Source organism: Carassius gibelio, chromosome B8 (assembly GCF_023724105.1).
Source record: "Carassius gibelio isolate Cgi1373 ecotype wild population from Czech Republic chromosome B8, carGib1.2-hapl.c, whole genome shotgun sequence".
NCBI classification, from domain to species: Eukaryota; Metazoa; Chordata; class Actinopteri; order Cypriniformes; family Cyprinidae; genus Carassius; species Carassius gibelio.
This window is the reverse complement of record NC_068403.1, coordinates 28,805,898-28,827,315: the sequence shown is the minus strand read 5'-3', so window position 1 is coordinate 28,827,315 and position 21,418 is coordinate 28,805,898. Positions and strand designations below refer to the sequence as shown.

At 38.2% G+C, this 21,418-nt stretch overlaps 3 protein-coding genes across 12 annotated transcripts in view; 1 reads left to right on the top strand and 2 right to left on the bottom strand.

The window, feature by feature from the left end:
- The window catches only part of LOC127963129 (voltage-dependent L-type calcium channel subunit alpha-1D-like), a 276,125-nt gene that overhangs the window by 19,920 nt on the left and 234,787 nt on the right, over positions 1-21,418 (bottom strand). The gene's annotated exons all lie outside the window — the stretch shown is intronic.
- The window catches only part of LOC127963140 (NACHT, LRR and PYD domains-containing protein 3), a 210,736-nt gene that overhangs the window by 94,568 nt on the left and 94,750 nt on the right, over positions 1-21,418 (top strand). The gene's annotated exons all lie outside the window — the stretch shown is intronic.
- Positions 3,879-9,828, bottom strand: LOC127963205 (voltage-dependent L-type calcium channel subunit alpha-1D-like). The gene is made up of 7 exons (XM_052562975.1): positions 9,751-9,828; positions 9,312-9,347; positions 8,887-9,015; positions 5,182-5,247; positions 5,016-5,107; positions 4,338-4,497; positions 3,879-4,160 (listed from the first exon to the last, which is right to left on the bottom strand). Exons 3-7 carry the CDS (start codon positions 8,959-8,961, stop codon positions 3,978-3,980), a joined length of 576 nt encoding a protein of 191 aa, XP_052418935.1. The 5' UTR covers positions 8,962-9,015; positions 9,312-9,347; positions 9,751-9,828; the 3' UTR covers positions 3,879-3,977.

The window sequence follows — 21,418 nt, the reverse complement described above, 5'->3', positions numbered from 1 at the left end:
GGTAAAAGCCCTCTTGACTTCCTCTTCTTGATTTCCAGGGACCTGAGAAGGATGTTCCAGAGGTCTGGGCATGGGTGCCAGATTGTGCTCTGTCCCTAAGAAAGAAGATTCTTCCTCAGGGGAATCAGCCAGGGGGGAGCTGACACCATAAGCATGAGCCCCGAGAACCAGGTCTTGTTGCCAATATGTTGCCACCATCAGGACCTGTTTCATAATCTCCCTGACTTTGCACAGAATCTGTGCTCCAGACCTGAGACCTGAGCTCCAAAGAAGGAGATGACGGGTGAGCTGTGACGCAATGGGAGCGAACACCAACCTGGTGGTTGATATAAGCTACTGTCGCTGTGTTGTCCAGTTGGACTAACACATGCTTGCCTTAAATCAACAGTCAATACCTCCTCATGGCCAGAATCACAGCCAACAACTCCAACAACTGATAGGCCAGTGCAGACGAGGACCTATTCAGGTACCCAAAGCTGTATGCCCTTTGCACACAGCACCCCAGTTTGAGTTGGAAGCATCCGTTTTAGCAACAATGCATCTGGACATCTGTTGTAAGAGCACTACTGCCGAAAAGGGGAGGACATTGTTCTGGTAAACCTGCCCTTTGAAGGCAAACTGAAGGGCTGCAAAACCCTTTCTTCATCTCGGCTGGGGGAGTAGTTTCTATCACGTTCTTTGCTAGAAGGACAGCAATCTCCTCTCAAAGGACAGCAGCATTCTCTCCTCAATACAAAGGTGAAAAAAGCCACTGAACTTTGGTAGTTGCTTGGCAAAATGAATTGCGTAGCTGAGTCAAATGGGTCTGAGCAACCAGCGAGACAGGATAGGGAGAGCTATCCAAGTGTCCAGACGCCACAGCAATGGCCTCAGTGGAAATACATTGCCTGTGCAACTACAATGCCCTGCTGGAATACTGTGTGTTCATCATGACGCAAAGTGCTGGGCGAGATACACCTTACTCCTCACGACTGTTGATGAAGCCACCGACGTACACAACTTCTGACTTCACAACAGACCTGGCGCATCAGATCTTGAGGAGGCAGTGTAACCCAGGGAAAAAGGAAAAACTGCTCTTTTGTTGTACATTTGGTGGCTGTCTGCCATCCACTTTCTGTTCCCCCATCGGAAGTGGATCTTTGCGGGTACGAAGGCCCTCCTTCCTGGGTTGCTCATCTCAGGATCACTTTGAAGCCTTCCAAGGATTCTTAGTAGGCTAATGGCAAGCTGGCAGTGCCACCTACATGTGTCCAGATAGCTGTTATTCAGGTTTGACTGTCAGTGCAGACTGATGAGGGGCCGGTGCAGGGACAGAAGGCTGACCCCATGACGAGGAGATGCAGGTTGCTGTTCTGGGTGTCCAAGGATAGAACCTGGCCTGTGTCAATGCGGTATGCATCTGCTTCTGAACTGTCAAGAATTTGTATATGAGCAAGGGAGAGACTGCTGCCTGTACTATAGATTCAATGCAGAGTTTTTGTAGATGTGAATGAAGTGCAGATTCAGCTGCATCAGTGCCTAAGAACATTTTTATGCCAGGATATCTGGGGCAATTGCTCTTTCAGAGGAATTTTTCTCATAAAGATCGCAGTTGAAGCACTCAGGCACACACTCACCAGACCTATCTGTGTATGACCAAGGGAGAGACCACTACCTGTGCTTCTACCACTGCTCACCAATTTCCAGTCCCTCCAGAAAAACGCGATTATGCGATCGTCTGATTTAATGCATAATCAGCCAAAGGCCGCATATTTATGCGAGGTCGCATTTTTTCAAATACGCTGCTCTTTTGCCGCATACATTGCAGATTTCAGAAAGCAAAATATGCGGGGCTAGCTGATATAATACCTAGAATATCAAAATCAACTGCGGGCGGCAGATCCTTTTCCTATTTGGCGCCTAAACTCTGGAATAACCTACCTAACATTGTTCGGGAGGCAGACACACTCTTGCAGTTTAAATCTAGATTAAAGACCCATCTCTTTAACCTGGCATACACATAACATACTAATATGCTTTTAATATCCAAATCCGTTAAAGGATTTTTAGGCTGCATTAATTAGGTAAACCGGAACCGGAAACACTTCACATAACACCGTACTTTCTACATCATTAGAAGAATGGCATCTACGCTAATATTTGTCTGTTTCTCTCTTGTTCCGAGGTCACGTGGCCACCAGATCCAGTCTGTGTCCAGATCAGAGGGTCACTGCAGTCACCCGGATCCAGTACGTATCCAGACCAGATGGTGGATCAGCACCTAGAAAGGACCACTACATCCCTGAAAGACAGTGGAGACCAGGACAACTAGAGCCCCAGATACAGATCCCCTGTAAAGACCTTGTCTCAGAGGAGCACCAGGACAAGACCACAGGAAACAGATGATTCTTCTGCACAATCTGACTTTGCTGCAGCCTGGAATTGAACTACTGGTTTCGTCTGGTCAGAGGAGAACTGGCCCCCCAACTGAGCCTGGTTTCTCCCAAGGTTTTTTTCTCCATTCTGTCACCGATGGAGTTTCGGTTCCTTGCCGCTGTCGCCTCTGGCTTGCTTAGTTGGGGTCACTTCATCTACAGCGATATCGTTGACTTGATTGCAAATTAAAACAGACACTATTTCAACTGAACAGAGATGACATCAATGAATTCAATGATGAACTGCCTTTAACTATCATTTTGCATTATTGAGACACTGTTTTCCAAATGAATGTTGTTCAGTGCTTTGGTGCAATGTATTTTGTTTAAAGCACTATATAAATAAAGGTGATTGATTGATTGATTGATTTCATAATCCCTGTATTTTCGTTGCAAAAAACTCACATATATATTGCAGAAAGTTGAAAAATGTTGTGTTTACTTCACACAAGTAAAGCGCCATTTTCCCCCTATTGCCATGGGAACCTTATTAAGTGACGAAATTACGTGACGTGAACATCATCTGCAAACCCCGCGGTGAAACTTGAAGCACGCAAATCATTCTTATTTGCCAACAAAAATAAGCGCAAAAAAATGCATGAAGCAGTTTCCCGATTTGTTACTTGACAGTGGAGCCAAATTGTACTGCAAGAACTTGCGAAAACTGCGGTTTGATGAAACAGAGAAAAAAAGGTGATTCCCCCAACACCCCCTTCTCACTAGGCTACTAACACTGTTGTAGTTTCATTCAGATGTTGATGCAACTTTACAGTTGTAATATTGCACTTTTTTTCTTACAGAACAGTACCAAAAACTTACAGTTGTAATTATATTAGTAGTATGTAAAATAATTTACGTTGCAGTAAGAGATTGCAACTTAAATATTCTGTGATTTAGTATGCTCGCTTATCATAGGAAGAAATAAGAAATTACTCCTTACATTAATGTAGTAGCCTAGTGAGAAAAAGGTGTTGGGGGAATCACTTTTTCATCAAACCACGGTTTTTGCAAGTTCACGCTATTTCTTCGCATTAAATTGCATGCAATTTTTTAAAGAAAATGTGCCGCAAAATCAAGGATTTTTGTCCGCAACAATCACACAAAAAAATCTGCGTTTTTCTGAAGGGACTGAATTTCATTGACCTTTTTTTAAGTAATGTCAGAGCTGTCTGGGATCTCCATACAAACCCCTTTTGTCGTAACTTCGACACAACGTTGAAGTGACCAACCAAAAGGAATGTTTTTCTTGCAAAAAAATTGTGGAAATGAGACAAAAAATGCAAGCTGCAAGTGTGAAAAAAATGTATTCACTTAATTTAGCATTACATTTTGCAATCGCAAAAAATCCTAGAGAGAATTTTGTTTAGTATTTTAAAAAGGAAAATGTATGTCTCTGCACATTCTGCATATGTCTATTTGCATGTGCTTTATGTGCTTCATACCTTGCAAGCCACTCTATGAGGACACAGCTTGCCAAAGCCCAGAGGTGGTTGAATCCTGCGCAGTAATGTCACCACATCTAAGTGTTTTATACGGCCCCTGATACACACACAATACTCACTGTCAAACAAAACACACACAGGGTGATCTAGAAGTACTGCATCTTTTGGATATATACTTGGCCTCAGGATCATATTCCGACCAGATCCTCTTAAATTCATCTAAGTGATGAGGTCCAAGAATTGACCAATCACGCGTCAGGTAGTCAAAGTTGTCCATGATGACAGCGACAAACAGATTAATGATCTGGAGAAAAAGAGCAATAATAAAACTGAGCAATATCATTTATGTCAGATTAAAAAAAACAAAAAAAACAATTATTACAGAGTTGGAAAACAGAGCAATGTTGAAGAGAAAAGAACAAGATGTCGTAGGAATAGATGGATGATCTTTATATATGCTTTTTGAAATGTTTTGAAGTACCAGAAAAGCACAGAGCATGTAGAAGCTGATGAAGTAGAGGATAGCAAAGTTGCTGCCACAGGTTTTCTCCTCTCCAGGGTTATAGTCGGACTCAGAGTCACACTGTTTGCCCGGCAAACATGCCAACATGATCTGCTGCCATGCCTCACCCGTCGCACATCTGACATACAGTACGAGAAAAATTAATGAAAGACTGTCCAGTACTTTTGCATATTATTGCAATTATTGGCAAATTCATTTTGTGAATTTATTATGAATTTGTCCTAAATAGTATGGTTAATCACGGACAGCCACCAAACAGATATGCAATTTAACATTTTGTATATTAGGTATTCAGATTGATGAGATGCACAGCCTGACAAAACTTAGTTATTAAGCAAAGAATTACTAGTTGGTTTCTGACTAAATTTTATATTTTTAATACATAAATGCATAAATGGTGCTAGCTCAGCTTACTGAAAATATTGATTCACCTTCACGTTTTTTACTAGTTAATACTAATTGGTAAACACACTCTATTTATAGTAGTATTATTGGATGGTATTTCACTTAATTTACACTGCTTTGATAAAATGAATATGAATATGATAACATGCAGCTTTTGCCATTCCAGTAAAACTCACTTCACTAAACTGAAATTCATCAATGTTCACAAACACAATATTCTCATGAACACACCTGAATAGCAGGAGCACAGCTTGAGGAAAGGTCTGGAAATTATTGTTACGATTAATACTGGTTCCATCCACCATGGCAATCTTCCCGAACACCTAAAATAATAAAACATCACATTACCATAATAATTGACAACAGGTTTATTACATTACACAAGCATATGATTTACCTGCATTCCAATGACACCATAGATGAAGAATAGCATGGCAATCAGCAGAGCCACATATGGAAGAGCCTGAGAGACACAGAGGAGGAAACCCATCTTCATTATTAAAGGCAGGGTAGGTGATTTGGTTCAAACATTTTATTTAGTTATGCTGATTTTAAAATCTCTTCACATCCCGATAGCAATCACTAAGTTAAGTGGTTTAAATTTATTTATATGTATTTATATAATCTGTGGAAGGCATAGGACCATAAAATGTTTTTCCAATCAAAATGTTCAGTCCGAACAATACGATAGGCTGTCATGCTTGCCTGTCAAAATATATTTTTGCATACCTCGATACGATATCAATAAATAAACCCTTACAAATAAATGAAGTCAAACATTACATTTACAAAACTACTAATTGCAATTTTGTATTTTATTAATCTGCATTCCAAGTTACTCCTTTATACTGTATGTACTGGTTAACTAACAGCTAGTCACAGACATAACCAGCTTATAACCAGCTCATGGACCAACATAAACCAGCTCAAATGAGCTGCCGTGCTGCCACACCTAACCAGCATATACTGATTTATTCAAACAGGGTGGTTTTTTACTATTGTGGTGCACTCATTTCTTTGTGTTGTGGCTTGTTTCCGTTGTGTTGTGCTACTTTCTTTGTTCTGTGGCTTGTTTTTGTTATTTTGTGCTAATTTCTTTGAGTTGCAGCTTGTTTCCGTTGTGTTTAGGCTTGTTTCATAATCTTGCAGCTTGTGTTTATTGCTTTTGCTAATTTTGTGTTGTAGCTTGTTTTCATTGTGTTGTGCTAATCTTGTTGTGTTGTGGCTTGTTTCCATTGTGTTTTGCTAATTTCATTGTTTTGGGTTTTGTTTCCATTGTGTTGTGCTAATTTTGTTTTTGATGTCATCTGATGCAATAAACCCATTTACATTGAGGCAAAATGTCCCATCTTTAGCTACTAATTATCTATTATATTAATATATAAACTGTATATAATATAATATATAAGCAGTATATAAACTGGCAGCTAACATTAAACTTTGCATTTAAATTAATTTAAATATATACATATACAGTACATTTACATTTAAGCAGAAGCTTTTATCTAAAGCAACTTACTAATGAGGACAATAAAAGCAGTCAAAGTTAACAAAAGAGGAGCAATACAGAAGTGCAAATTACAAGTCTCGGTTAGCCTAACAGTACATATATAAGGTACATAAGGTATTTACACAATGGTGGCCTTCAGCAGGTCCTTCTCTGCATTACATACAGAGATGTGTATGATAGATGTGTAAGGGCATGTAGTTTACAGTTGCTTAAATTTGAAAAAATTAAAAGCTAGTTTTTTTATTTTTATAAATAGATTCTTGAGTTTCTTGAAGATGGCTAAGGACTCAGCTGCTTGGATTTGAGTTGGGGAGGTCATAACAACAGTTATGAAAAAGTCAGTGAAAGCGATTTTGTGCCTCTTTGAGATTGCACAATAATACTCCGTTCACTTGCAGAACGCAGGCTTCTAGAGGCACATAACTCTGAAGTAATCAATTTAGGTCAAGCGGTGCAGAGCTAGTGGTGGTTTTGTAAGCAAACATTAATGCTTTGAATTTAATGCAAGCAGCTACTTGTGTAGCCAGTGCAAATTGATGAATAGAGGTGTGACATAACGTTCTTTTCGACTCATTAAAGATTAATCTTGCAGAGTCATTCTGCATTCATTGTAGAATTTTGATAGAAGTGGCTGGAAGACCTGCCAAGAGAGCATTGCATAAGTCCAACCTGGACAGAACAAGAGCTTGAACAAGGAGTTGTGCAGCATGATCCGAAAGAAAGGACCTGAACTTCCTAAATTTATATTAAGCAAATCTTCAGGACTGAGCAGTTTTTTTAATGTGGTCTGAGAAATTCAGCTGATCCTCAATCACAACTCCAAGGTTCTTAGCTGTTTTTGAGAGAGTTATGGTTGATGAGCCTAAATGGAGGTGAAATGTTGATAAGTGATATGTTTGTTGAAACCACCAGCTGTTCTGTCTTAGCCAGGTTGAGTTGAAGGTGATGGTCCTAAACAATAATTCCAATAATCTTTACACATTGATGTGTAAAGACACATCAATGTGTCGTCACAAGCCACAGGGTTTAGTTTGGTTTTGTTTGTGTATGTTTTGTTTTATTATTATTATTGTATGTTTTAGCCATGATTCCCATCCACTTATATTATAAGACTGATAGACTGCAATGGTCTGAGCTAAAAATCTTGGTTTGTCTACTGAAGAAACAAAGTCACCTACATCTTGGATGCCCTGGGGGTACGCTGATAAACATAAAATGTTCATTCTTGGGTGAACTCTCTCTTTAAGAGTGAGGAGGAAGTGATCTGAGGTGTGCAGTGGAGTAACCAGCTCATGATCAGTGGAGCAGTGGCGTGTGTAAATAAAGTACAGTGGTTTGCCTGATCTGTGAGTAGCAGTAGTTATCAAAAGATCTCAAAATCTCTATATAAATATGCATATAATAATAAAAAAAGCTTTTAAATCTTATGTTTTCTTTGAGTACTTCATGAAACTACATAAATGATTAAATTCAGTTGATTTACTAGCGTACTCAGATATTTTCTTTCTGCTGCCTTCTCAAACATTTGCTAGAACAGCATTGTTTATTCCTGCCTTGTACATGTGTATAAGTCTGGTTCAACTCTGAGTTGACAGAGAAAGTTTATATCAAGCTTTGTGAGCCCGGTGAACCTGATCTAAACCCGGCTGGATTTGTTTGGTTTGGTCAGCTCTAAACCTGCTCTGAAACTCAGTTTGTTCAGATATCTTCACGCAACAGGCCACAGATATGCTAAGATGCTTCTTGTTTTGTTGATGCTAAGATGTTGATCTCACTGTGTCACAGGAGTGCAGCTGGTGTGAGTAGAGAAAATGAGGAACGAAAATGAGTTTAATTTCTATGGATTCTGAATGAGCCGAGTGAAATGGATTTGAGGAAACCGCAGGGTTGAGGTCAAGGCTGTAGTTAAAACACAAAATGTTTAATTTATTAGGGCATTCCTCAAGTGGAATGGATTTGATTGAAGTGAACTCTGAAAAGTGAACAGACCTTGCACTGAATTAGATTAGAGACAGTAAATGTAAGTGGGTTCAATATCATTGGTCTTTAAAAAAATGGTAGGGTCTTTCCACACAAACATAAAATGGTTTAGACGCCTGTGCAGAACAAACTCAACTGTGTTTGGTTGCTTGGTTTGCCAGTAACACAGCCTCTGCCTCTCTAAGTGGGTGATTATTCACCAATGAACGCTGCTATAGTTCATTGGTGAACTATATCCCAAACCTTTAGCTGTCAGTCAAAACTCTATGCAATTTAACATGTACTTATATTATATTCTTATTTGTGCTACCAGTTTTTGTTTCTTTTAAAAGATTTTTCCAACTTCTTGCTTTAAATTAAGACACTTAAGCTTCAGGATTTGTGCTAAGCATTTTAACCAGAGTCAAAAGTTAATGATTTTGAGATGATGAGATGATGATTTGAGACATAAGGTGGCACAAATGAACTTGAGTGTTGAGTGATGCGACTCGTTGCCAGATGGGACTTAATCCCTAATGAGTGTTGAGTTTGGGCACTTAATGCCAAAACTGACCAATCACAATAAAGGATTCCAGACAGTCATGTATAAGTTGCTTTATGAAACGAGCGTACCTGAAATGATTTGATGAAGGTCCACAGGAGCGTGCGAATGCCCTCTCCTCTGCTCAACAACTTCACTAAGCGCATCACACGAAACAGACGAAAGAATGTGATGGAAATTCTTGCACTGCCTTCAGTGTTCTGAGAAAAACACCAGACAGCATTCAGACACAGTCCATGTTAATGAGATGCAATGTGTTTCCACTCTCTACTTCAGTGTGTCTCTGTCACAGATCGCACAGTGTGTGTGGATTGTGTGTGACGAGTGTGTGAACAGACCGTGCATTTGAGTGTTTTAACCTTTGCATCATTCCCTGGTCATTGTCATGCAGAGTTTGTGCATGCACTGCAGGCTTCACATTCCCAACAACAAATGCTTAAAGGTCCATATTCATAACAAAGAGCATCTTTTCAAGACAACACACCGGACATCTTACCCCTGTCTATACTGCAAATACAGCAGCTTCTGTTTGCTTCAACAAATCAAAGAGCTCATATTAAAACTCACAATCTAGTCTTTATAGCAATGTATACTAAAGTCAACATGCTGTATACATAATACACTCACTTCAGTGTATATTTAGTATACATACTTTATTATATATATAAAATAATAAATGTGGTTAATTTCAATAACTGCACATAGTGAGAATGAGATTATTTATTAAACCTATTAAATCTGGAAGCTGGCTGAAATTTAGCTGAAGAACATACACTGTATTTAGTAACGTTGCTCCTGTTTGTATCAGCAATAAGATTGTGAAAAAAAAATTGTACCTTTCCTTAAAATGACCCGCATAAGCTTCAACTTTAATATATATTAAAAAAAAAAACAGACAGAGAGAGATGCTGGGCTTGGATCATACTTTTACTTACATTGATCTCCGTGATTGCAATGTCAACGATGCTACCAACAACAATTAAGGCATCAAACGTGTTCCATGCATCGGCAAAATAGTGCTGTGGACACCCAGCGAAACAGAGAGATGAGAGAGGAGAGAAGGAGTGGAAGAAAGAGATGAATTGACAAAGAAAAAGACAGAAGAAATCAGAGTTACGATGCTGCAGCCTCACACAGAAAGAGCCTCTATTTCCCCATTACATTACTCTGCATATCATTCACTCATTCTGACCCTACAAAGGGTCGTAAACCACTAACGTTTGGACTTGTTTTGATTGTCATGTATCTTTGTTGTACAGCAGCTGTTATAAAAGTCTCCATCAAGTCTCTATCTTTCTATCAAGCTGAGATTGGGCATGACAATTTCCTACAAGTGATCAAAGTGAGAAAAATATTGCTGTTTTTTGAGGGGCATTGTGTTATTTTTGACAGTGGGACATTCCTGATGGCCAACTACCTAACAAGTGCACTATAACTAGGGAGCAGATTGAGACACATCCTACAATAACAACAGCTAGGCAGTCTGGGTATTTATTTATAACAGGCATGTTTATATATGATGATACTCATAATAACATGTCCATGACACATTTCATTTTATTCCACATAACTTAATTTCTGAACTTGTTTGATTAGTTTTCTTTGTACGTATGGATTACTTGGGCTGTTACCAACATCTGGTGAACATTTGGTCAAAAGCACCTTTAGAAATATATTTACTGAGAAAAATGGTGACGTGTTCAATACTTATTTTACCTGCATCATCTATATAATCACATATGATATCATCTAACACGTTTCAGCATTTTGCTGTCGTTCAAATTATACAACTATGGTTTTCTCTGGATATAAACAAGACTTGCTAAAAGCATATTCCCCCCTGAAGTAAGAGTGTCAGATACATTCATAAACACAGCACGCTAAAGGACGAGAAACACTAAACCAGACAGAGCCAACTAGCAGAGGTGAGGAAAAGATGAAGAGTGAGGGTCAGACAGACGAGAGGAAAGTCGGGGGTCTACCTGACTCAGAATGATGTCTACTACGCTGCCAATCACCACCACAGCATCAAACCCATTCCAGGGGTCCACACAATAACCCTAATCAGACAGACACCAGCGAGGGGAGCACAGGAGAGCAGAAGGGTTAAACATCACAGGACGGGGCACAAGCACTCTCACATCACTACAGTATACAGTATAGCCAGACAGAAGAAAGACGAACCTTTGGTTTGAAGGCAACCAGTTTGAGAATCATTTCGACTGCAAAGACACCCGTGAACACCATGTTCAAAATGTCCATCCCATAATTGAAAAGACGTGACTGGCCGTGATGCTATATACGATAAAGATAAAATAAAAACAAGAATGTCGTTTTTTATGTTGAATTACAGTCCTTAAAACTCATTCAGAGAGATCATGTCTTATAATTGGTTCAAAATGGTTGACAGAAATCCAAACAGAAAATATACAATTATTCCCTAAAACTGCAGTAGGGAACTTTTGTAAAAATATATTTTTTTACATATTTGTTAAACCTGTCATTATGTCCTGAAAGTAGAATATGAGACAGATAATCTGTGAAAAAATCAAGCTCCTCTGGCTCCTCCCAGTGTCCTATTGCCATTTTCAGAAATACATCGCTCCCGGTAAGAAACAACCAATCAGAGCTGCGGTCCGTAACTTTGTTTGTGTTCAAAATGTAGAAAAATGTATATAATAAGCGAGTACACCATGAATCCATTTTCCAAACCGTGTTTTTAGCTTGTCCTGAATCACTAGGGTGCACCTATAATAAGTGTTTATATTCGGACTATTTTAGATTGCTTCGGGGGTACCGCGGCGGAGTAACCCAGTACCTTTGTGATTCTTCATAGACATAAACAGAGAGAAGTAGTTCCGGCTACGATGTTCTTCCGCAAGACGCAAGCAGTTCTGTTTATTAACCGCTAGAGCGTCAAAAGTTACCTACCGCAGCTTTAAATGTCAAAGAAGCAACATTGTACTACTCTAGGAATCATAACTTGTGCTGGATTTATTGCATATGTTTGAATAGAGCTGGGGTGTTCAACCTGTAGAGCGCACACCTTAAGGGTAACAGTACTGCTTAAATAATATTTCTGTAGAAATAATGTTTTCTATAGTTGTAGTTTCTATTGAACTCACAGTAGGTCTGTCGTGAAAGATTTTCCTTCCTGTACTTGATTATTGTACTCATATTTATTAATTCTCATATTCAAGTGAAAAGTATACATGAAAGTTAATAGTTGGACTATCAAACCAGGAGTGATGTGTCTTTATTGTTTGGATTGAGTTTTTTGCAAAAGGTGATAGTGAACACGGGGTTAGCTGTGACTCATGGCTTAAATATTTGCACACATGCATAACAAAATGTACAGAATTTACTGGTTGCCAATATATAGAGAAAAAAGTTTGCCAAAATTCAAAAAATCTTTTGAAGATATTGCTGAACAATTATTTAACCATAGAAAAGGTAAATTTCTGGTTGAAGTTAATTTTCATCGCAGTCTGAAGTATTCATTTCAATTAGACAATTCTGTTATTATTTTAATCTCCAATCTGTTATTTATCAGTTTAGATAAAAACTAGCAGAAGACACTAACCAGTTTAAAATTCCAGTTGCACAGATGGGAAACATTATTATTAAACTATTCTATTCTATTCTATTGCTATTCTATTTTTTTTTTTTTTTTTTTTTTTTTTTTTGAAAAAGTCCATAATTGTATTTTACTGATCAAACATTTTAGTTTGTCTTGTATATTTTTCTCATTAGATCAGATAACATTTTAACCTGTAATATAGTTATATTACAACATACCAATCCTATGGGGCATGTTTTCACATGTGGATTTATGGAAACTGAGAAAGTCAAAAAGTGTTAGGTTGTGCCCATCTGTTTCCTATTCCTGTTGTGTTTGTGTGAAAGTGCTGATGTTTAGATGTGTCTGCTCACCTGAATGGCCAGACACAGTGTGTTGAGAACGATGAGCACAAACATGACATACTCAAAGCCCGTGGAATTCACCACATACCAGAACTTATACTGGTATGGGTTTTTAGGGATGTATCTCCTCAGCGGACGGGCTTTCAGAGCGTACTCCACACACTGCCGCTGTCAAAACACACAAGAAAACTCACACCGCCATCTTTAATTCATATCCTAGCAGGATCACAATAACATCTGTATGAGCTTGCAGACCTGGTTCTTGTCCAGTTCACAGTTCTTGTACTCTTTCTCGCCCTGCTCCTGAAACGTGACAATGACAAAACCCACAAAAATGTTCATCATGAAGAAGGCGATGACGATGATGTAGATGATGAAGAAGATGGAGATCTCCACACGGTAGTTGTAAATGGGACCCATGTTTTCCTTGTTTGAGTCGATGGCCTTGTACAGCAGGCTGCAGGAGACAAAACACACTAAATGGACCAGTGGATTCAAACTAAATGTTTGGGAAGTAACTAAGTCTATTCATTTAGCCACACAGTGGGGAAAATATTTATTTGATCCCCTGCTAATTTTGCAAGTCTGTCCACTTGCACACATCTCAAAATCCTGAGATGTGTGTAAACCTGGTGACCAACTACAAAAAACATCTTTCTACACCAAACACTAAGTCATGTTTTGCTGGAGGATCAAATACTATTTCACTCAAATAATATGTTTTTTTCTGGATTATCTGGATTTTTTGGTTGGTATTGTTACATTAGGATTTCATTAAAATAATCATACCATAAAAATGACAGAACCTTTGTTTCCTTGTAAGTGGGGAAACTTACAAAATCAGCAGGGGATCAAATAAATATTTTCCCCGCTGTAACTGTACACAGTCACCTAGTTGCATTTTATTATTTTAATTTACCCACCAGTTGAGAACCTCTGATTCATAGTGTGATATTAAAATAATTACAGTACAACTCTTGCAACCATTTACCATCACATATACATCAGTAAAATGCAGATGTGTACTTTATTTAAAAAATGCAGGCAGCTGCTATAATCATACTATAGTGTTTTATAGTCACATCCTTGCAGACCCTTGTGAAAAAGTACACTTAAGCATTATAAAAATAAAAAAAAAACATATTACAAAAATACAGTATTTTAATTTAAAAATATCTGCTTAAGGGTTAGCTGAATTCAATGACTTTAGATGCTTAATTGAATGTTAACTGCAATTAAATGAATTATTATACTTTAGTTGTATATTAAATGCAGTTAGCTGAACTAGTAGGAATGAGCAGTATAAAAACCATTACGCCTATTGGATGAACACACTTTACACAAAAGCAAACGTGTGTGTGTGTGTGTGTGTTCTATGGTCTTACGCTGGCCAACCCTCAAATGTTGAGACGGTGAAGAGAGCCATCATTGCCATCAGCACATTATCAAAGTTAAAGTCGCTGTTGTACCAGATCCTCTCACGCATTTGTGGCAGTGCCGTCTCACCAATACTGTACACGATATACGTCCCTCTAGAAAGACAAGAAGATGGTGTAACACACATGCAGAAACTGTGTATTCACTGTAAAACACTTCATTCACTCACTTGCAGTCCTCAGGACTGGTCTTTGCGTCATCAGAACAGCGGTAGAACTTCCCCTGAGGACAACACATTTTCATCACGTAACAATGAAACGGTTTTTAATAGCATTTGTTAAAGTGAAATCTTGCTTTGCTGGAGCACCTTAAACAGCTGCACACCGATACAGGAAAACATGAACTGAAGAAGTGTGGTGACAATCATGATGTTCCCAATCGTCCGGATGGCCACAAACACACACTGAACCACATGCTGCATTGGCAGAGAGAGAGAAACGAAAAGAAAACGGGTTTGTTCATTTGTGCTTTCTACAATTAGAATTGGAATTCTACAGTTTTAATCTCATTGTAAAGTAGTCGTGACATTCATTGCATTCAAATATACAGGAATTGTCCAAACTCAATCACTTCCTCCTCACTACAAAAAGTAGTGATATTGTTTTGCAAATATTTCACACTGCAGTTGTTGAGTTATCTATGGAAACTCAGAAGATATGAAGTCAGAGCTGTGAGATAAAAAGTGGCAATTACCTTGTTTTATTTTTTATTCTGTGGCAGAAACAGGCTTCCATAAATATCAAAGCATTTTGAAATAATGCATACAAAAATTATTACATGACGCCTACTCACAGTCCAGAATGTTACATACAAACATCCAAATAAAATCTGATTGAATGGGCCCCAATGAGTAGATTAATCATCAAAATAAAGAGTTAGCAGATATTAAGCTGATGGCTAGTTGGCATGTAGTTACAAATGTACTTTTAGTTAGTAGAATGTCAAACGTGGACTATCAAAATGAAGTGTTACCCTTTTTCCAGTCAACGTCAAATTGTCTTTGTTATCTGTTACATTATATCACCTTCAGCCATCTACAATGTCCAAATAAACTCAGAGTTTATGTTTAAATAAAGGATGTATACTCTCACAGCTGCCACTTTTGTGTCTTCTCTGCACCTTGTTTCTAAATATAACCAATCCTGTAGCATCTTTACACAGATCTTCACAATCTTTTGTATCTGGTGAGCTTCACATTATACATGTAGCTGTGTCAAACAGAGATAGCAGTGCCTGACTTTGAGTCCTTTGGCTCTGTTGATGGCTCTCAGAGGACGAAGCACACGCAGAATCCTCAAGATCTTCACCACTGAAATGGCCGATGATCTGCCGAACATGAGCACAGTAACTGACTTCATATGTACAGAATGAAATAATCCAGCAGTGCATGTGGTGATATGTACGTACTGTATGCCGAAGGAAACGAGGGAGACTCCCACCACCAGCAGATCCAGCAAATTAAAGTAATTTCTGCAGAAAGCTCCTTTGTGAAGGAAAGCACCAAACGCAGTCATCTGATGAACACAACGAAGATGAGTGTATATTGGATGTATATCTGTGTTAAACAACTATTTAAATGTTTCTACGCATTGGAAATGTAAAGATACTTTTCACCAAGCCAATAATGCTGCACGAATATGATGAGTGAACTAAACTGCTTGAAGCTCAAGGAATTATTACCAATTGTATTTATTACATTTAGATTTAATAGAAACGGTAATCAATAAAACTGAATTGGGTTGTAAATTCCTCTCCAACTCAATAACCCCAAATAAGAGACTAGTAAAGCACATCTTTATAAACTAGAACAGGTAAGAGAGTTAAAGCAGATGGAAATAAACCAGGAGTCTTTACCTTCAACAAGATCTCCACTGTAAATATAGCAGTGAAGGCATAGTCAAAATAACCAAGAACCTGCAACAAAAAATACAGCCAGTCCAAGTTATTTTATTTCTGCAGCTCCTTCACAATCCATGTTGTTTCAAAGCATTAATATCTGCATTAAATACATTTAAGTTAGCAGCCAAACAGGACTGTGCAAGGTTTCAGTAACGAAAGAAAAAACATCTTGTGAGGAACCAGACTCAGCTGGACGAGCCCATCATCAATGTGCACTGGCTAAATATTACCTACCTAGTTATTACTATCTAGTTAATAGCCATGTTAAATTCAGTATGGTGTTAAACCTGTTTAAGGTAAATGCTATCTAGATTATATTACTTGTTCCCTGGAATAGGTAAACAGTGAATCTGCATTGGAAGCATCTTGTGAATTCCTGTTTGGAAATAATTATTCCTCAAAAATGTGGACATTAAAATAAGGTTCAAAGACTCTAGTTCAATGAGTCTAAATGAAGTTGTGTTCAAAAGAAGACATTTTTCTCATATTTGTGAATTGTACACTATTAAAAAGAACAGACGACTGTTTTTCTTGACTGTCTTACAATGTTTCGGGCGGAGAAGTTACGGATGGGGTCCTCGGCTGCCAGCGAGACGGAGCTCAGCATGATGAAGATGAGGATGAGGTTGGTGAAGATCTGATGATTGATGAGCCGATGGCATGCCACACGGATCCTGCGATACACACAGAGGTGAAACAAACAACAGTGTGTGAGAAGGAACAATGTGGAAGTCCAAAACATGACTTTGAAATGAAAAGAAGCATTCTCGAGGTGTGTGTTTATAATGTACTTCCAGTCTTAAAGTATACTTTTAAAAACTGCACTTGAAGGTTATGTAAAAAAGAATAAAATATAAGGCCACTTATATTACTTGTATTACTGTACTTAAACTACTGTAAACTTACACTTCAAAAACCAAAGCTCTGTAATAGTGTCAAATTAAAAGCATTAAAGTACATTTAAATCAGTATTTTAATCTTATGTTGTGCTTGTATGTAAAAGAGCAGCATGAACATTCTGCTAAACATCTGCTCTTGTTACCACTGAAAAAAATGCATATTTATCTCTTATTTGTTAAAAAATCATATACAATGATGACAAAGCAAAAACAGAGCTGTCACTGTTTTGTAAATCTAAGTATTCAACTGTCAAAAGTATTTAACTGGTTGAAGCACCTTTACAGTCTCAAGTCTTTTTGTGTTTAATGCGGCAGGCTTTGCACCTCTGCATTTGGCAATTATCTGTCATTTTTGTCCTTGCCTCTTCACCTCTAAAGCTCTGTCAGGTTGGATGAGGGCCGAAAGTTCACTTGAAGTATAGTAACATCTACATGAAATATGAACGCAATATGAGCTAAATTTAAATTGTCCCAGATAAGGGTATGAATACTTATGCAATGGAATCATTTAAGTTTTTTATTTTAAATAAATTAGCAAACTGTTTTTTGCTTTGTCGTTATGGTTTATGGAGTGTAGACTGATTTGATTTGAGTTTAACTTAAGACCTGCGGTTTTCAATTCCAGACCAATTTCCAAAGAAAGAAGGGGTCTGACTACTTTCACAAGGCACTGTACTTCTGTTGAAGCTTGTGTAGTAATCTAGCTTCTACTTTAAATTTGCCATTTTGTACTATGCATATGTTCTAATAAATTGCTTGTGATGTTCCTCTGTCTACTAAATAAAATATCTACTGACATTTAGATATCAATAAAGTCATGCTGATATGGAATGGGGGTGACCAACTGATGGTAGAAGTCTCATTTCTGAGTGAACTATCCCTGTAAAGATTTGTATGACCTACGGGTTGGTGTTGCTAAAGATGAAGAAGGCGCTGCCCTCTGGGATGGGGGGCATCTTTTCTCTGAGGCTCAGCTCTGACAGCCTCGGCGGCCGCGGGCCTGACGGTACCTCGGGCTCGTCTTCCTCATCCTCCTCTACATACAAACACAATCACAGCGATCAGAGGACATTACTGGAGCTCATGTGCAGAGCTGAGAGGTAAATACTATTAGAGGTTCACCTGAGGAGTCAATCATGTCCTCTGTCTGATCCTGATCGCCCTCCTGATCACCAGATGCCTGCAACCAAAGGACCTCAGTCATCTGCTCACTATAACATAGTGAATGTCCTGGTATTTTGGTAAGATTGTCCTGCCAGGGCTTACTGGGCATGCGTATATCAATATTGCATCCTTTTTCTCATGCTGAACAACTATAATTATTGTATTTGTATTACTATAAGGGGTAGGTTTAGGGATAGGGCAGGTATAGACCTTAATACACGGTGGTTCAACCGTAATTTTACAAAGATACAAGAAAACTTTTTGTGCGCAAAGAAATCAGTGATAACAATTACTGATACAGCAATTTTTCTTCCTGAGTTAACGTCTTCTGCCATTTTGGAGCATACCCCAGAACGTCATTAACATAATTAGCATTGTTTACGTTTAGCATGCGTGCTGTCTACTGAACGTAAACAACGCTGATTATGACGATTACATTATCTGAAGAAGAATGAAAGTCTTACAGGTTTTGAACAACATGAGAGTGAGAAATTAATGACAGATTTTTTTGGTGAGGGAGAACTAACTCTTTAATAAAACACAACCTAAAAAAGTATATTGTTGGTTTCCGGCCTTAGCTGTATCAACCCTAAACAACAAATAATTACTGTATTAGCATTACTAAATGTAAAATCTGACAGGGTATCACAGATCAACAGAACATAAACCCTGTCCGTATGGTAGTTTGACCCTCAGCAGCTTTTTGTGATCATGTTCAGCCACTTCCCAAAGAAATAAACACATGACTAGTCAAGTACTCCAGAAAGAGATGTCACCCACCTTGACGTCTCCATCGTCCCCATCTCTCTTGTATATGCTCATACTCCTACACAAAACACACTGTATGTTAGCAGATGTTTGTTCTCAGTATCTGAATAAAACACTTCTCAGGGCGTCCGAGAGGGGCACTCGCCTGCTTTTCTTCCTCTTGTTCCTCTTCTCTTCCTCTTTCTGGGCTGAGTTCAGACTTTCAGCATCTGCCAGGTTATCCACAGCAATGGCCAAGAAGACGTTCAGTAAGATGTCTGATCAGACGTGTTAAGACATTAAAAGGAACGCATTCAGTTCTCTCCCAATCAATACTAGAAAGTAAAAGATACTTATTGAAAGTGTACAAATACAGGGCTAAACAGACAAAAAGATACAGTTTCCACAGATGAAGAGGATGATGAAGTAGATGCACACGAGCATCCCTGAGGAGGAGGGTCCTCCATACGCCATGATCCCATCATACATCACTGTATTCCAGTCCTCACCCGTCAGGATCTGACCAGCAAGACAAGATGCACATCTTTACAAATGGGCTGGATGTTTTTTAATAACTGAACATGCTACTGTCATGCAAACGTAATGTTCATGCTGTAAACTATCCAAATATTGCAAAACAAGCTATACATTATATCATATGCATAATGTGTGTGATTGTAACAGATTGTTATACTGCATGGTATTTTATGATTACAGTAAGTATTTGCAAAAGTATTCCTTGGTACTTCAGGAATTGCACAGTACTGTCATTCATGCCATGGTATTTTATGGAAGGCAGTGGCAGAACATGAACAAGTCTTTGAAACATGCATGCATGTTGGTGTAAATGAAGTAATACTGTTTAAATGTTTTGGTAATAGTAAAGACTTACGCATTGTAAACAAAAACAAAAAAATCCTATTTGGCTGTTAAACTATCAAAGTATCTTAAGAATGGTTGAGCAATAGATCAGCCTATCAGAATGATTCCTGAAGGATCATGTGATCCTGAAAACTGGAGTAATGATGCTTAAGATTCAGCTTTTCCATCATATGAATACATTTTATTTTACGTTATATTAAAATAAAACGGTTGTTTTAAATTGTAATATTATTTCACAATATAACTGTTTTAACTGTAGTTAAAAAATAAATCTAGTCTTGGTGAGCAATAGATTTCTTTCACAAACACTAAAAACTCATACTGACACCAAAGTTTTGAACAGTAGTGTACACACACACACACACACGCACACCTGAAAGACAGTCAGCAGGGCCTGAGGAAAGTTGTCAAAAGTGCTTCGTTTGGTAACAGTCTCGTCAAAGTTAAACTTTCCGCCAAAGAGCTGCATGCCAAGCAAACTGAAGATGATGATGAAGAGGAAGAGCAACAGCAGAAGGGACGCAATGGACTTCATGGAGTTCAGGAGAGATGCCACCAGGTTACTCAGAGACGCCCAGTGACTAGAAAGAGAAAAAAAGACTCAATACGTGACATTTGAGTTATTAGTCACATATCGATTCTGGTCAACAAAAAAACAACATCTGTTACAGTTATTTCAACAGAACTTTGTCTTGATTTTGATTTGTATCATCTCTTCAAGAGCAATACTACCAGGACATGTGTGAAAAAAATGTTTAGTAATCTATCTTACTTATTTTAACTGGCTCTGCAGAGAGACTTTTACAAACACTTGATGTTATGCACCAGCTGCCATATATTTCTGTTCGATATGTCTATATTTTGACTACTGACACATCAACAGTTAAGTGTGAGAAACAAATATTAGTCTGATGAGAGAGTTGGGTAACACTTTATTACAGGGACCAGTTCTTGCTATTAACTATTTGTTTATTAGCATGCCTTTATTAACATATTGGCTGTTTACTAGTATTATTAAGCACATATTCTGCATTACCATATTCTACACCTCTAATCCTACCCAATAACTTAACTAAACTATAATTAAGCATTGAATTAGGAGTTTATTTAGGCCCAAATCATAATCAATGGGAAGAGCTTGGACCTTAAATTAAAGTGTGACTGAAAGTTGTCATGCTGTCCTTACAGTGATATGAAACCAGCTGATCATATGCGCAGTTTCTCACCGTGTGACTTTAAAGATCCTGAGGAGCCGGACGCAGCGAAACACTGAGATGCCGAGAGGAGACATGATCTCAATCTCCACGAGGATCGTCTCCACAATGCCTCCGCAAACGACGAAGCAGTCGAAGCGGTTGAAAAGGGACACAAAGTATGCCTGCAGCCCCAGACTGTACATTTTTATCAGCATCTCGCTTGTGAACAGGGCTAACAACACCTTATTAGCCACACCTGCAGACAAACACAACAAGAACAAATAAGATATACACACACTTACATGTCCACAAACAACAAGTACTTGTCAACATATTCTAACTCTACATCTACTAATACTCTATTAATAACACTCTAATGAGAGTTAGTAGACATTTAGGTGCAACATTACTTAGTCAACAGAACGTGTTAAAGGAACCATCAAAATAAAGTTTTG

Bases quoted from the DNA above. Each gene is read 5' to 3' on its own strand.
- LOC127963205 (XM_052562975.1), bottom strand. From the start codon at position 8,961: ATGCGCTTAGTGAAGTTGTTGAGCAGAGGAGAGGGCATTCGCACGCTC. The intron at 5,108-5,181 runs GTAAATCATATG...TTATTATTTTAG, and splicing joins ATGGTGTCATTGGAATGCAG to GTGTTCGGGAAGATTGCCAT. The intron at 4,161-4,337 runs GTACTTCAAAAC...CTTTTTCTCCAG, and splicing joins ACATGCTCTGTGCTTTTCTG to ATCATTAATCTGTTTGTCGC.